The sequence below is a fragment of the Delphinapterus leucas genome, chromosome 5 (assembly GCF_059928025.1).
Source record: "Delphinapterus leucas isolate spDelLeu-1000000601 "Yukka" chromosome 5, BTC_Dleu_Yukka2, whole genome shotgun sequence".
NCBI classification, from domain to species: Eukaryota; Metazoa; Chordata; class Mammalia; order Artiodactyla; family Monodontidae; genus Delphinapterus; species Delphinapterus leucas.
This window is the reverse complement of record NC_143133.1, coordinates 110100957-110115355: the sequence shown is the minus strand read 5'-3', so window position 1 is coordinate 110115355 and position 14399 is coordinate 110100957. Positions and strand designations below refer to the sequence as shown.

The window sequence follows — 14399 nt, the reverse complement described above, 5'->3', positions numbered from 1 at the left end:
TTGAGTTGCTTCGGTTTTGGACTGTTACCAAGGGTGCTGCTGCCGAGAACATTCTGCTATGTGTCCTTTAGTGAATGGTCCTATGAATGACATTTTGGGGTCGTTGGGAATGTGTGTGTTCAACATTAGTAGATACTGCCTAACTAACAGTTCTCCAGAGTGGTTGTACCATTTAATTATTCCCACCCAGTTACTCTATGACAGTTCCAGTTTCTTCGTGTCCTTGCCCAAGCTTAATATTCACTTAAAGCCATCCTGATGGGTGTATAGGAATCCTTTATTGTGGTTTTAATTTCTGTTTTTCTGATAACTAATGAGGTTTAGTGCTTTTTCCATACACTTATTGGTGGTATGGCTGTCCCCTTTCATGAAGTTTCTGCTCCATGCTTTTCCCTGTTTTCCTTTTGGGTTCTCTCTCTCTTTTCTGATTTGTAGGAGTTCTGTGTAATCTGATTGCTTGGTCTTTCTCAACTCTATATGTTTCAGATTTTTAGTGTTTTTTTCAACTGAATTTTTATTTTATCTATGTTTCCTAAAATTTTAGCAGAAAAGATATTTAATTTTTACAATGACAAGAAGGTGAAACTATTATCGTTTTGAAAAAAAAAAATTCCTTAAGTCAAGCAGAGAAAGATAAATACTGTATCATTTCACTTATTTGTGGACTCTTAAAAAAAAAAATCCAAAGCAAAAAACCCAAGTTCATAGGTACAGAGAACAGATGGATGGTTGACAGAGGTGGGAGGCCAGGGGGTGGGCAAAGTGGGAGAAGTGGGTCAAAAGGTACAGACTTCCAATTATAAGATGAATGAGAAAAAAAAAAGATAAATGAGTCATGAGGATGTAATGTACAGCATGATGACTATAGTTGCTAATACTGTATTGTATATTTGAAAGTTGTTAAGAGAGTAGATCTTTTTTTTATATAAATTTATTTTATGTATTTATTTTTGGCTGCATTGGGTCTTCGTTGCTACACGTGGGCTTCTCATTGCAGTGGCCTCTCCTGCTGCGGAGCGCGGGCTCCAGGCACGCGGGCTTCAGTAGTTGTGGCTTGCGGGCTCTAGAGCGCAGGGTCAGCAGTTGTAGCACACGGGCTTAGCTGCTCTGTGGCATGTGGGATCCTCCCGGACCAGGACTCGAACCCGTGTCTCCTGCATTGGCAGGCGGACTCCTAACCACTGCGCCACCAGGAAAGTCCCAAGAGAGTAGATCTTAAAAATTCTCATCACAAGAAAAAAAATTGGTAACTTATTGTGGTGATCATTTTGCAGTGTATCCAAATATTGAATCACTATGTTGTACACCTGAAACTAATATAATGTTACATGTCAATTGCATCTCAGTTATAAAAACCAAACAAAAAGCCCCACCAAATTCCCTGTTCTTTTTTTTTTTTACACCTTTGTTGGAGTATAATTGCTTTACAATGGTGTGTTAGTTTCTGCTTTATAACAAAGTGCATCAGTTATACATACACATATGTTCCCATGTCTCTTACCTCTTGCTTCTCCCTCCCTCCCACCCAAATTCCCTGTTCTTTTTGTTTTTACGTCTTTATTGGAGTATAATTGCTTTACAATGGTGTGTTAGTTTCTGCTTTATAACAAAGTGAATCAGTTATACATATACATATGTTCCCATATCTCTTCCCTCTTGTGTCTCCCTCCCTCCCACCCACCCAAATTCCCTGTTCTTGATCTGCTTTACCTTCTCCCTTCCCTTCCCTTTCTTCTGTTTTGAACCATTGGTCTGAAATCCCACCATCCCCATTCTCTTCAGCACTTCACTCTTTAACCTCCTTTTTTGTAAAAATTGGTAAATTTAGCTGTGGCCCCCTTCTCTGTCTTTCGATTCCCCAGTCTCCCGTAACTCTGGATAGCACTAGCTCCCCAGTCTTTGCAGGTTTCTTCTCACTTGACTTTCTGATGACCCTGAAACTCCCTGGTCCTCTTGTCTCTTCCTCCTCCTGTGCTTTGCTTAGCTCCCTGGGCATCTCCCCTGTACGTCTTTGGAGCTCTTTTCCCACCGCGTCCTCTGTTAGCCTCTGAAGTACTCAGGCAGCCTTGGCCACGTGCTGGAGGTCACACCCTTTGTAGAGCGTGGCTGGCCTTCAGCTCTAAAGCTTCCCTCTAAAGCTCTTCCCCTTCCCAGATACCTGGTAGAATACCAGCCCCTGAATGTCACTTTCTCCGTCACTTCCACCATTATCTTCCTCCCCAAACCCGCTTCGCCTCCTGGGTTCCTGTCTGTCAGCAGAACTGACCATACTGCCAGGTAACCAGGACATGAAACGTCGGTCATCTTTGCCTCTTTCCTTTGACCCATAGCCGGTCTGAGGCTAAATCCTGTCAATTCTCCCTCTTCCATAGTAGCTCTGACATAAGAGGAACACAGACATCAACAGTGACGTGAACAGCATCAGCAGTGACTGCTAACAGCGGTCCAGTGCCTCTGTATGCAAGTTGCTGGGGCTAAGTGCTTTAAAGATGCCGCCTCACGGAATCTCAAGTGGCCTTCCGAGGTAGTGCTATTCGCTTCATTTTGCAGGTGAGGACCCTGAGGCCCAGCGAGGTTAGGTAACTTGCCCAAGGCCACTTGGAAGCGGTGATTCTACCATCTGACTGCAAACTATACTTCTTTGCTCTATTTCCTTATTTGTAGTTTGATCCCTTTCCCCACCCCAGTCCCCGCCCCTTCCTGCCTCAATACTTCTTGACCACATAGCTGTTCCCTCTTAGTTTGCTATTTTCCCCATTCTAATTCATCCTCTACAAATGTCAGGTATGTCTTCCCCCCAATTTAACTCTCCTCATATCCCTTCCTTGCTTTACTTTCAGTGACTAATTTAGAAGCAACCAGTAAAGACAAGTTCTCTTTTTTAACTAATTTTTATTGGCGTATAGATGATCTACAATGTTGTGTTAGTTTCTGCTGTACAGCAAAGTGAATCATTTATACATATATCTACTCTTTTTTAGATTCTTTTGCCAGGTAGGTCATTACAGAGTATTGAGCAGAGTTCCCTGTGCTATACAGTAGATCCTTATTAGTTATCTATTTTATATATAGTAGTGTGTATATGTCAATCCTGATCTCCCAATTTATCCCTCCCCCCACTTGCCCCTTGGTAACCATAAGTTTGTTTTCTACATCTGTGACTCTATTTCTGTTTCGTAAATAAGTTCATTTGTACCATTTTTTTTTAGATTCCACCTATAAGCGATATCATATATTTGTCTTTCTCTGTCTGACTTACTGCACTCAGTATGACAGTCTCTAGGTCCATCCATGTTGCTGCACATGGTATTATTTTGTTCTTATTTATTTATTATTATTATTTTTTAATTTATATATGTATATATATTTTTATTTTGTTCTTTTTTATGGCTGAGTAATATTGGTCTTTACGGACCAGAGTTTGGCCCTGACCACCTTTATGTAAGCTTAGGAGCGGTCTCTGAATAGGCTGTGTATTTTCTCACACTGTTTGCTGAATCCAGAATGTACCCCACACTCCTTAGTTCCACCCTTCCCTGAAACCTCTCCCGTTCTTCAAGCCCTGACTCAAACATTCTCCCTTATGCGAAACCTTCCTGAGCATCCCTGGCAGCTCTCTGTGAACTTCCATAGCGATTTGTAACCTTCCTTCCTGCTGTGGTAAACGGAGCACCTAGTTCTTACGGGTCACTTCTTTGACACCCCTGACAACTCTAGCATAATTCTCAATAATAAGCATTTTGTCGATTTGTCCCATAATATTCTATCAACACAATAAAGGGAATTTGGGCACATTGTTCGTAAGAGCCATGGATGATCATTAATACCAAAGTCTAAGGGATAAAGGTAATATATTCAATATTTGTTCGCTAGAGCTGCTGTGACAAAATACCACAAACCAGATGGCTTAAAACAGCAGAAATTTATTCTCTCACAGTTCTAGAGGTGAGGTCCCAAATCAGGGTGTCAGCAGAGCCATGCTTCCTTGGAAGGCTCTAGGGAAGGAGCCTTGCCCCATCCACCTTCTGGTGTTTCCTGGCAATCCTTGGCATTCCTTGGCTTGTAGGCGCATCTGTTCAATCTCTGTCTCCATTGATACATGATACTCTCCCGTATGTCTGCCTTCATGTGGCCATCTTCCCTCTACGTCTTTGTTTTCTTATAAGGATACCAGTCCTTGGATTAAAGGACCACCCTGCCCCACTGTGGTCTCATTTTAACTAACGATATCTGCAGTGACCTTATTCCAAATAAACACTGTCAAGTATGTCTCATTATTCTAATATTTTGACATCTGGGGCTTGACTGACTCTGGGGAGACTGCCCTTCCTGGGGCTAACCAATTCCTAGAGATATTTAACCTGAGCACACTTTCCATGTGCAGACTAACCAATCCAGAGCCCGTTTTTCCCTCCCCGACCCCATCTTTTGGGTTCTAACACTCCAGACCAATATTCTTCTGCCTTAACTGCCTCAGAGCCAGGAACCAGGTAATCAGGAACAATCTCCATACCCCCGAGCCTGCTGAAAAAATTCACAGCAACCAGTCTTAAGCCTGCTTACCCTGCCTTGCCTGTTCCTTCACGTGGATACTGCAATAAATCCTCTTGCCCACATTTTCCTTTTGCTCATTGCCTCCTGACCTCCCCGGTGCTTCCCCATGCGGCCCTGCATGCCATGCCATGCCTCCCGTTTCTAGGGATCTGTGAGGACAAGCATCTTCGTTCCTGAGAGTTGTTTCCATGTCTGCGTGTCTTACCACACCTGATAAAAACAAATCCCTGGTACATTTAAAAATAGTCGCATTCTGAGATACTGGGGTGGAGGAGGGTTTGCAGTTTCAGCATGTCATTTGGGGGGATAAAGTTTAACCCATAAAAGGGAGGAACCTAATCCTGGTATTTTATTTACATTCCAATGTGGGGCAGTGACCCAGTGACTAGACTCATCGGGTAAGCGCGGAGCAGACTTGAGGTGCAGCGTGCCAGAGGGAGAATCCGTAGTCGCCCTCTCTTCTTAAATATCAGCAGAGGGGAAGGCACTAATTGCAGCCCCGCTGACATTACGTCATAGGGGGAGGCTTAGAAGATTCATAATAGGGAGAAAGATGGATGGATGGATTTTCTTTTCCTTTGAAAAGTGGCAAAATACATGTAAATTATCTGCTTGAAGATTTAACGGATGAGCTATTGTAATTGTTTTTAGGAATATATTTGATTCTGAGTTCTCTGCTAACCATTTTTTTTCTTTTTCTTTTCTTTCTTTTTTTCTTTTCTTAAAAGAAAGCGGCAGCCCAGAATCTCGTGTTAACGCTATCCATTTCTTGGTACACAAACTGCCGGAGAAAAATAAAGAAATGTTGGATATTCTGGTGAAACACTTAACAAAGTAAGCCTCTTTTTCTTCCGAACTTGCTTTATTTTGCTCTGGGCACCGTGCCGTGGTGTCAGATATGTAACACTTGGAGCTGGGGCTGTTTACACAATACCAGGGACCACACCTGCGAGGGCAGGCTGGACACTTGCCTTATTGTGTGTGTTTTGGACAAGAGTGATGAAATATGATGCTTTCATGAAGTCGTATAATTATTTGCTTAACGTCACTGCCAGCAACTCAGGGTTTGATTTGAAGTAAGAAAAGAGAATCTTATACATTTCCCTGCTTACAGATTCTGGAAATGTGATTATAAGCCTGTTAGCAAATTTAGCTTTGGTTTCACACCTACCTAACTCTGAGTCTGAACATGTCCTGCAAGTTTGTTTAATCCAATAATACGTAGTTATTTCATAGGATCCAGTTTATTCCTTTCACTCCCTCTTTACAAAGCAAGCAAAAACTAAGAATTCAGTGGAAAAATTAGCTCTTTCTTCATATATAAAGGACTCCTAGATCACTGTAATTGTAAAATTTTAGAGGTGGGAGGAAGCTGAGGAATGCTGTGTTTTACAACCCATATTTCACATGAAAAAGAAACTGAAGGCCAGAGGATATTATGAGTTTCCAAGGGTCCTACTGCTAGTAAAGCTGTTCATTCATTTGGCCAGAAAATATTGGTTGAATGCCTTCTTAAGGTGCTAGCTGATACAAAGATACATAGTTGAACAAGATAGACAAAGTCCCTACTTTCATGAAGTCCCTTCTTTCTAAGACGGAAAAGATAATAAACATTAAAAATAAAAATATAAAATAATTTCAGGTGATAAATGGTAAAAAGACCAAGTAGAGTGAGGGATAAAGAATATATGTTGGGTTTTGGACTATAAAGTGGGTTGTTATGGAACTTCGTTTCTGAGGATGAGACCTTTTGAGTTGAGACCCGAATTAGGTTGCAGGGCTGCTGAGAACCGTTGTCCAGGTTGTTCACTGCACAGTGGTACTGGGAGACGGATGAGTTGGGTGTTCTGATCAGGCTCTGTGTGCTTGTGAAGGAGATTCTTACAAAGGTGCCATGTGGTCTAGTAGTGCCTGGAAGCGAGGGTATGATGACCTGGGGAAAGAAGCAATGTTCTAAGTAGGAAGGAACAGTAAATGAAGGTGTTCAGAGACACAAGCCTAGCATACACATAGAATTATTAAGAAAGATGCTGTGGTTAAGCAGAGCATCAAAGAAAGGGAGGTAGGAAGGTAGGCAGGGACCCCATCACATGGGGCCTTGCCCGGTGCGGTGATCTCAGTGGTAGACACTGAGGACAGTTGAGTCTGGCTCCTTGTTTTTAGGGAAATACAGAGTTGCAAAATACTCTACATGCCACAGTTATTGCCCCTTCTTTTAACCAGAGACCTTTCTTCCCCCCCCATCTTACTAGTGTTTCAAATCACTCCAAGCAGAACCTCATGACCGTGGCAAATTTAGGAGTGGTGTTTGGACCAACTCTGATGAGGCCACAGGAAGAAACTGTTGCTGCCATCATGGATTTGAAGTTTCAGAATATTGTCGTGGAAATTTTAATTGAAAACCATGAAAAGGTAAAAGTGCTTTTTTTTTTTTTTTTTTTTTTCCAGAAGGGAATTCCTGTTTTGGGCTCGTCCCTGTGTGAGGTACAACTGTCCTCTTAGATTTTCCTTCTCTCTCTTTTTATTTAATGATTTTATTATATGATGGTGAGCCTGGTTCTGAGAAGTCCTCATGGAGCTTCTGTCTTTGGATGGAGTTCCACAAATCTGAAGCTTACCCGGTCTTCTGTTATCTCACTGGTTTAAGGAAGCAAGGTTTAATCTGGATGCAAACGAATATCGGCAGTGTCATTGTGGACTGTTTATGTTTTTTGCTGCCTTTGTTCCTATCCTTGGATTTCTCACTGAAATTCTGTTTACTGTAACACAGGGAAAACATTTTTTGTCAATCTGTATCACACTCTCCCCAGAAAAACACACACAACTGTCCCTCTCCCTGCAATTGTGCTAACAATTTCAGGGGATTCACAGCATCCTCAAACCCGGGGCCTCCAGGTTGAGAATCTCTGGTTTAAAATGAATCTTAGGTAACATATCCTGTTGTTTGTTTCTCTGTATTCAAGGGAATACATGATTTTTCAAAATACAATAGACTCTTTCAAGAACTTTTAGGTATTTTTCCCTCCTTTATTCTGTTCATATAGATCAGGACCTTGCGAATAACTTTCCTCACTTTTAAGATAGGGAATTGGAAAACTTAAAATGCTTGTTCAACAACTTTAATTGTTTATAAATTTTCTAAAATATTGAGATTGCGTTATATGCCAAGCATGTATTAGGTGCTGGGAGGTGAAGATGAACATTACAGTCCCTGATGGAAAGCGGTTCACGATCTAGGGGGTTGAGCCCTGTTTCGGGACTTGTGTCCCACAGCACACATCCCTGTCTAACATATTATGCAATCGACTTATTTTTCTAGTTGTTATCTATTTCTTTCTCCTAGATCTTTGAGGGCAAAGATCTTTTTGCACATTTAGAATAATACCTGGTATTCCGTAGGCACTTGGTTAGTATTTATTTGGTGAAGTAATGGATTCAATGAAATTTCTGGGGGTCAGGGGAGTGGGAAAGAGACAGATGAAGAGAGGTGTAGTCCTTTTGCACAAGTGTTGCGAGAACATTTCTTGGATTCTTGTTGCGTTTGCTGTTGTCTAGAGCAATTCTAGCTGGTGCAAATATCGATTCCCTCTGAAAAGCTAGGCTTGAAACCTGGTTAGAGATTTGCTTTATCCGTATGGTAAAAGCAGCTTGTTTTGTGGGTGTCAGACATTGGTGGGGTTTTTGGTTTTGTTTTTTGGTAGCTAGTGGTGCATTTATGCCTCCTCTTATGGCCCCGTCAAACTGTCATTAATGTGTACGGAAGTATCCAGACAGCTTCAGGGCACAATGGCTACTATTCATTTTGAGAAAAAGAAATAATTAGACTATAAGCTTCGAGGCAATGCTTAGGAGCGCAACTATCATTAGATTAAATCCCAATTAAGAGAACTTTTATCCAATTTATTTGTGAAAATACTGGTTCTGGGTCTTGCTCTTGGATAAAAGGTTCTCCATCTAATGCCGTAGCTTCCTATTTTCTTCTCTTATTTGAAGCTGGGAAGATAAGTACACGATTTTTTTCTGCTGGGAAATAGATAGGGCTGCTTTCACCTTGTTAACCAATGTCATAGGAATTCCAAGTGGCGTTGGCGAGCCAATTATAATAGTTAACAGCAGGTGGAACTGGACCCACTCCCGGAGACGGAGCTTTATTGAACGAAGTAGAGGGCTTTCGGTTCTCCCTCTCTCCCTTTCGGTGGCCAGACTAGATAGTGCCGTGAACGCACAACCAATACTGATTGCAGTCCTGAGGTTTCCTACCAAGAGGAGGTGACTTTCAGATCCTTCATTGAGTGTGTGAGTTTAGCTTTGGAAGCAGAGGGTTGCTTGGGGCTGGGTAGGGGCAGTTAGCTTGGATTAGTGAACATTTTTGAGAACTTAATATCCCTATTACCCCTTTATTCACCCCTTCAATTTCATCCTTGTCCACTGTCACTGGCACTCCCAGCTCATTGTTCATGCTCAAGTGGTCTTCACTTCGGAGTCCAGGCTCTGCTATGAGGAGGAGTATTTCTGCTAGCAAGGGTGATTGCGTAGAAACACCTTGTAGGGATGTCCGGCCCCAGCTGAGCCATACGTTTCCCTGACAACTGATCCACATGCACCACCCAAAGGAGCTGGTGTATTACTTGAATGTAGTGAGGGAGAGATACGGCTCCTCTTAATGTTTGAGAACAAAGAGAAAAAGAGAGAGGGAGGAAGGATCGCAAACGTTAAGAAGAATAGTCTCGTGAGGAAGGAAACAAAATTATAATTAAAAAAAGGAGGGGAAACTAGCAATGAAATGAAACGGCCTAGGTGGTGTCTATGAAGGAGAAGGAATTGGGGGGGGGCGGTAATGACAGTAGAAGGAAAATGTTTTCTTTTCCTCAGTTACTTATTTTTCTTCCCTAGGAATGCGAAAAATGTTAACTCTAACTAGGAAAGTCACTATGTCAGAAAAGGAAACTTTCAACATATAATTAAAGCAAGAAAGCTCCAGATTAATTTTGGAGTTAGAAAAAGACCCTTGGTTAATCTGCTTTGGAGATCACGTTTTATCCAAGCCTCTTTGTTGTTTTCATAAAATCCATATGTACTTTATAGGAAACTTAATCCATATGTTTTGGCTTCATTTCCACTCAGTACATTAAGATGTTGTTTTAAAAGAAGTGTTCGCGGGCCAAAAAAATTATCAAGTTCTTTCTTCCCTTGCAAACCAGAAAATTGCATTTCCCAGGTGGAAAGGGTACTGTGAAATTCCCAAGGATTTTCAAATTGGGGTTGTGCGTCAGAAATGTGTGAGTTCTGCATATGTTTTGTTCTTAAAGTATACAGTTGTCCCTCGGTATCTGGGAGGGGGGATTGGTTCCAGGACCCCCTGCGGATACCAAAATCCACGGATGCTCAGGTCCTTTATATAAAATAGCAGAGTATTTACATATAACCTATGCACATTCTCCCACGTACTGTGTCATCTCTAGATTACTTATAATACCTGATACAGTGTAAATGCTATGTAAGTAGTTGCCAGCATGCAGCAAATGCAAGTTTTGCTTTTTTGGAACTTTCTGGAACCTTTTTTTCCAAATATTTTCGATCTGCTGTTGATTACATCCGCTAATGGGGAACCCACGGAGGACGGACTGTACTTGTTACGGATTAATTCAGTACATCTGTCATGAGTGCCTGCTCTGAATCAGACATGGTGTGAGATTTGGGAGAAGTGAAGACAGTCCTGTAGGGAAAAGAAGAAATGGTGGAGAGTAAGCGCTCTCACACAGATAGAGAGAGAGCCGCCGAGACTCCCGAGGAGAGTTTATGTCCACCTGTGGGGAATCTGGAACGTTTCCTGAAGAGGTGATTTGAGTAGGTTTTAGAATGGAGTTTGAACAGGTGGAGGTGTTTTAAGGGGACACTTCAGGTGTGGGGCATCATGTCATCAGAGAAACAGAGCAGGTGTGTGTTCTGGGAACACGAGGCTCCTGTTGGCACAGGGGCGAGCGGTACAAGATGAGATTGGAAGGAGATCCGGGCCAGGTGTGGGGAGTTTCAGACGGCCACCTTAGGACTTTGGATCTAATTTTAGAGGTATCAGGGCCTCTCGTGGTTTTTAAGATTAAGCCTCTCGTGCTTAACCTGGCAGCAGGGTTGGCAACAGAAAGTAGAGGAATAAAAGACCAGGTGAGAGGTCGCATGGCATGGTCGTGAGAGTGGTGAGTTACAGGTGGAGAGCATCAGTTTGTGAGGCGGGATAGACACAGTCCAGGCACTGCATTTGTACCTCAGAAGAAGGTGTTATAAATGATGCTGAATATTGCATCCTGGGAGAATATTGGTGTTATTAATGGAAGGAGGGGAAAAATGGGTTTGGGGCAGAAGGTGAGTTCCGTTTATAACATGCAGAATTTTAGTTGTTGTCTGGATATCCAGCAAGATAAGCCCAGCAGACAGTTGGAGATGTGGGGCTCAACCTGGGGAGAGAATTTAGTGGGAGGAAGTTGTACCATATGGTGTAAAGACATGAGATAGATGTGAGAAAGAATTCCTTGGTGCGTCTGTTATATACGGTGTTTATCTCATATGACCTGTGTGTGTGTGTGTGTGTGTGTGTGTAATGCCCATTGCGTATATATATGTAATGGTATCCTTATATGTGTACAGAATTCATATTACATACCTTATCCCTTTATGCATATGAGAAAAACCGAAGGGTAAAAGATCCCGTGCTCACGGCCACACAGCTAGTGAGTGGCAACGCCTGGGTTTGCACTAAGGATTGTCCGACCCCAAAGCTTTCATGACTCAGAGAGGAGAAGAACAATATCTTTGAGAAATAATGAGATTTTACTCTTAGTGATAAAAGAGGAGCCAGAAGAAGCCCAGACGAGTTCAGTGTCAGGGTGGTCAAGGGGTGTTGTCAGTGATGCCAGTTGCTGTCAGGAGATGGGCAAGTATGAGGACTAGTGGAAGGCGTGTTCTCTCCAAGAGTGAGATGTCTGTTGAGAGCAACTTGTAAGGCCTTAAACGTGTGAGTGTTCAGGAATGGATGATAATAAGTCTGGATCTACTTCCAGTTTTTCCCATGTGACAGAAGAACAGATGGGAGGAAAAGTCAGAGCAGCCGTGACAGGGAAAGGAAGGATGACAGAGGACGCGTACACCTGCGTTGTCCACGGCTTGCTTATTATTCTCATATTCTGAGCACCTGTTAGCTCACAGCTGGGGTGGGGGCTGTCTTTAGAGGAACTTCGTTAAACAGGTGTGTAAAGAACCCTGTCGAGTTACAGGATCTGTTTAAATTGAGCCTATTCTGCTATTTTATACATTTTTAATGTCATAAAAGAAATATATATTTATAATGTGACTCAGCCTTTTCTCTGCCCTGCCTCAGTCCCTCGGGGCCCTTGAAGATTCAGAAGAGCCTTTGAGAATCATCAAAAAAAAAAAAAAAAAAACATATCAGGGTGGTTCTCTTTTCATATCTGCCTTGTTTTATGTTAATGTTTAAACTGCCAATTTATATAAAGCAAGGTACATAATGTTACTCTCAACCAAATCACTTTACAAAATACATGCCATAATGTAGTTATAATCCAGGTTATATTTATCTTGTTAAGGATTTTCGTTGGATTTTCAGTGTGATAGGTTGCTTTCATGGTCACTGATTCTCTGAGGGTCAGTAGGTTATGAAGTTTTTTGGTTTTTTTTTTCTAGTATTAGCCTTTATGTAGTACAGTTTCTGTGGACCACAAGGTGCTAAGAGTTTGTTTACATAAAACTTTTCCGGACTTCCCTGTTGGCGCAGTGGTTGAGAGTCCGCCTGCTGATGCAGGGGTCGCGGGTTCGTGCCCCGGTCCGGGAAGATCCCACATGCCGCGGAGCGGCTGGGCCCGTGAGCCATGGCCGCTGAGCCTGCGCGTCCGGAGCCTGTGCTCCGCAACGGGAGAGGCCACAACAGTGAGAGGCCCGCATACCGCAAAAAACAAACAAACAAAAAAAACAAAAAAAACTTTTCCTTGGTGAGGATTCCTATAAGTTTGCTAAAAGAAGCATATTCACCTTTGAAGTGAGCTCTGTGTCAGTCTGTCTCGTTTTTCCTGGTGAGAAAACGGAGGCCGTTCGGGATGGTGACGCTTTGTTGGGAAAGGCTGACCACATTCTTGTTCACGAGTTTCTTCAGTAGATTGTGCTTTATCAAAGCATCTTTGTAACATATGTTGCAGAGTTCTTGAATAGGCTGTGTCCTGCAGTCATAGAGGAACCTAGAAACAGTAAAGGTGAGAAGGACGTATACATTTCCCCTCAGGTGTCCAGCGTAATCCCCAGAATATTAAATTACATGCACATGGACAAGGGTATCCAGTGTTGCAGTGCATCACTTTTGTTAACCTTGGGACTGACTTTCTGACCTGCATCCTCCTGTCTTTGCCAAAAGCTAGAAGAACGTGTCTCTGCTCCCAGGTTCATGGTGGGATGGATTCCCTGTTCAGGCCCCACCTGCAGTCCACGTGTGGTCTGTTTCTGGGTACAGGGCAGCCCGTTCCTCCATTCCTGAAGCTTCAGAAACCACACCCAGCCTGGCTCTCTCCTGCGGGTTGATCTCTGTCATCCTTTAATGCTAGTGAGGCCCAAGTGAGTAGCATGCAAACCATTTTTCACTGAGCGCGAGGAACCTTCCAGTCTTAGGGCATGCTTGTCATTTAATGGGGAAAAGAATTCTTTTTAAAAAAGAATCCAGCCTGAACTGCATCTTGATTGAGCTTTGCTGGCCCTGGGTTGCTAGGCAGCAGCAGTTTTCATGCGACAGGAAAAGAAATGTCTTAAGCACCAGCAACAACAATAAAACTCCAAAGTTTCTAAAAGTTGGTGTCTGCCTGAGTCATGACCACTCAGCCTAGAGGTCAAATCCTGCAGCAAGAATATTTGACAAATTTTCAAAGGTTTTTTTTTTTTTTTTTCTTTTCCCCTTGCAGTTTTCATAAATGTCCTCCTTGGCACAGCCATGAAAACGTACTTTACTGTTACATTTTTTTTTTTTTTTTTTCTCAACAGGGCTGTGCGTTTTCTGGTGTGTTTAGAAAGAAGCTTTAAAAGCACAGAAAGCTTGGTCTTTCTCGTTCCTTTAAGGAGAGTTGGAAAATAATAATGACATTGTCTTCTGCTCTTTTCGTTTAGCTCCGGCATGGGATGTCTCTGCTGTGTGCTGTGCTATATAGTTCTGGAGATGGTAGATAATATTTTCCCATGGGACTAGAGTGGTCTGATGCAAGCAAATTCTGTAGCATTTTCCTGTCCAGTAGAGACAAGGCACTGGGACTGTCTCAGGAAGATTGAAGAGCTACGGTGTAGAAAGCGGGGCGGGGAGGTTTATTCCCTGTTGTCTAAGAAAGCATACTCGGTCCAAGTGAGTGGAACTTGCTGGGAGGTGAGTTTTTGATTCAACAGAAGGCAGAACTCCATAATATTTGTAATAATGAGACTGTGTTCCTAGTAGAGATGGGTCTGAGGAGTTGGAGGAAAGCTGGCAGATGGCTGAGGCCTGGCCCACTCTGAAAGTCTCGGCCAGAGACCTTGGAGATGCAGAGCTGCAAAGACAGGTCCTTCGAGCTTGTCTCAGTGCTTGGCAATTGACACTGAATCAGTGTTGGTGGCATTCAAAATGGTGAGGAGGAAACAATTTTATGTTGTTTATATTCCCAGCAATACCCAGAGTCCTTGGAAGGGAAAATAAGGATGTAAGCGTGAGGGGTGGGCGTGGCGTGGTGTGTGTGGGTGGGCCCTAGAGAAGCAACCTTGACTTTCCTTAGGGGACAGCAGAGTGTAGGGTGCTTATGGGCTTGGCTTTTGCATGGATGAAGCACCCC

General features: G+C 42.8%; 1 protein-coding gene across 3 annotated transcripts in view; it reads left to right on the top strand.

Annotated features, from left to right (window-relative positions):
* ARHGAP10 (Rho GTPase activating protein 10) overlaps positions 1–14399 on the top strand; it is a 335363-nt gene that overhangs the window by 228467 nt on the left and 92497 nt on the right. For all 3 annotated transcript variants that reach the window (XM_089912398.1, XM_022599764.3, XM_022599763.3), the window contains 2 exons: positions 5283–5388; positions 6807–6966. In XM_089912398.1, the coding sequence (XP_089768524.1) occupies positions 5283–5388; positions 6807–6966 (266 nt within the window). The remainder of the gene's footprint in view (positions 1–5282; positions 5389–6806; positions 6967–14399) is intronic.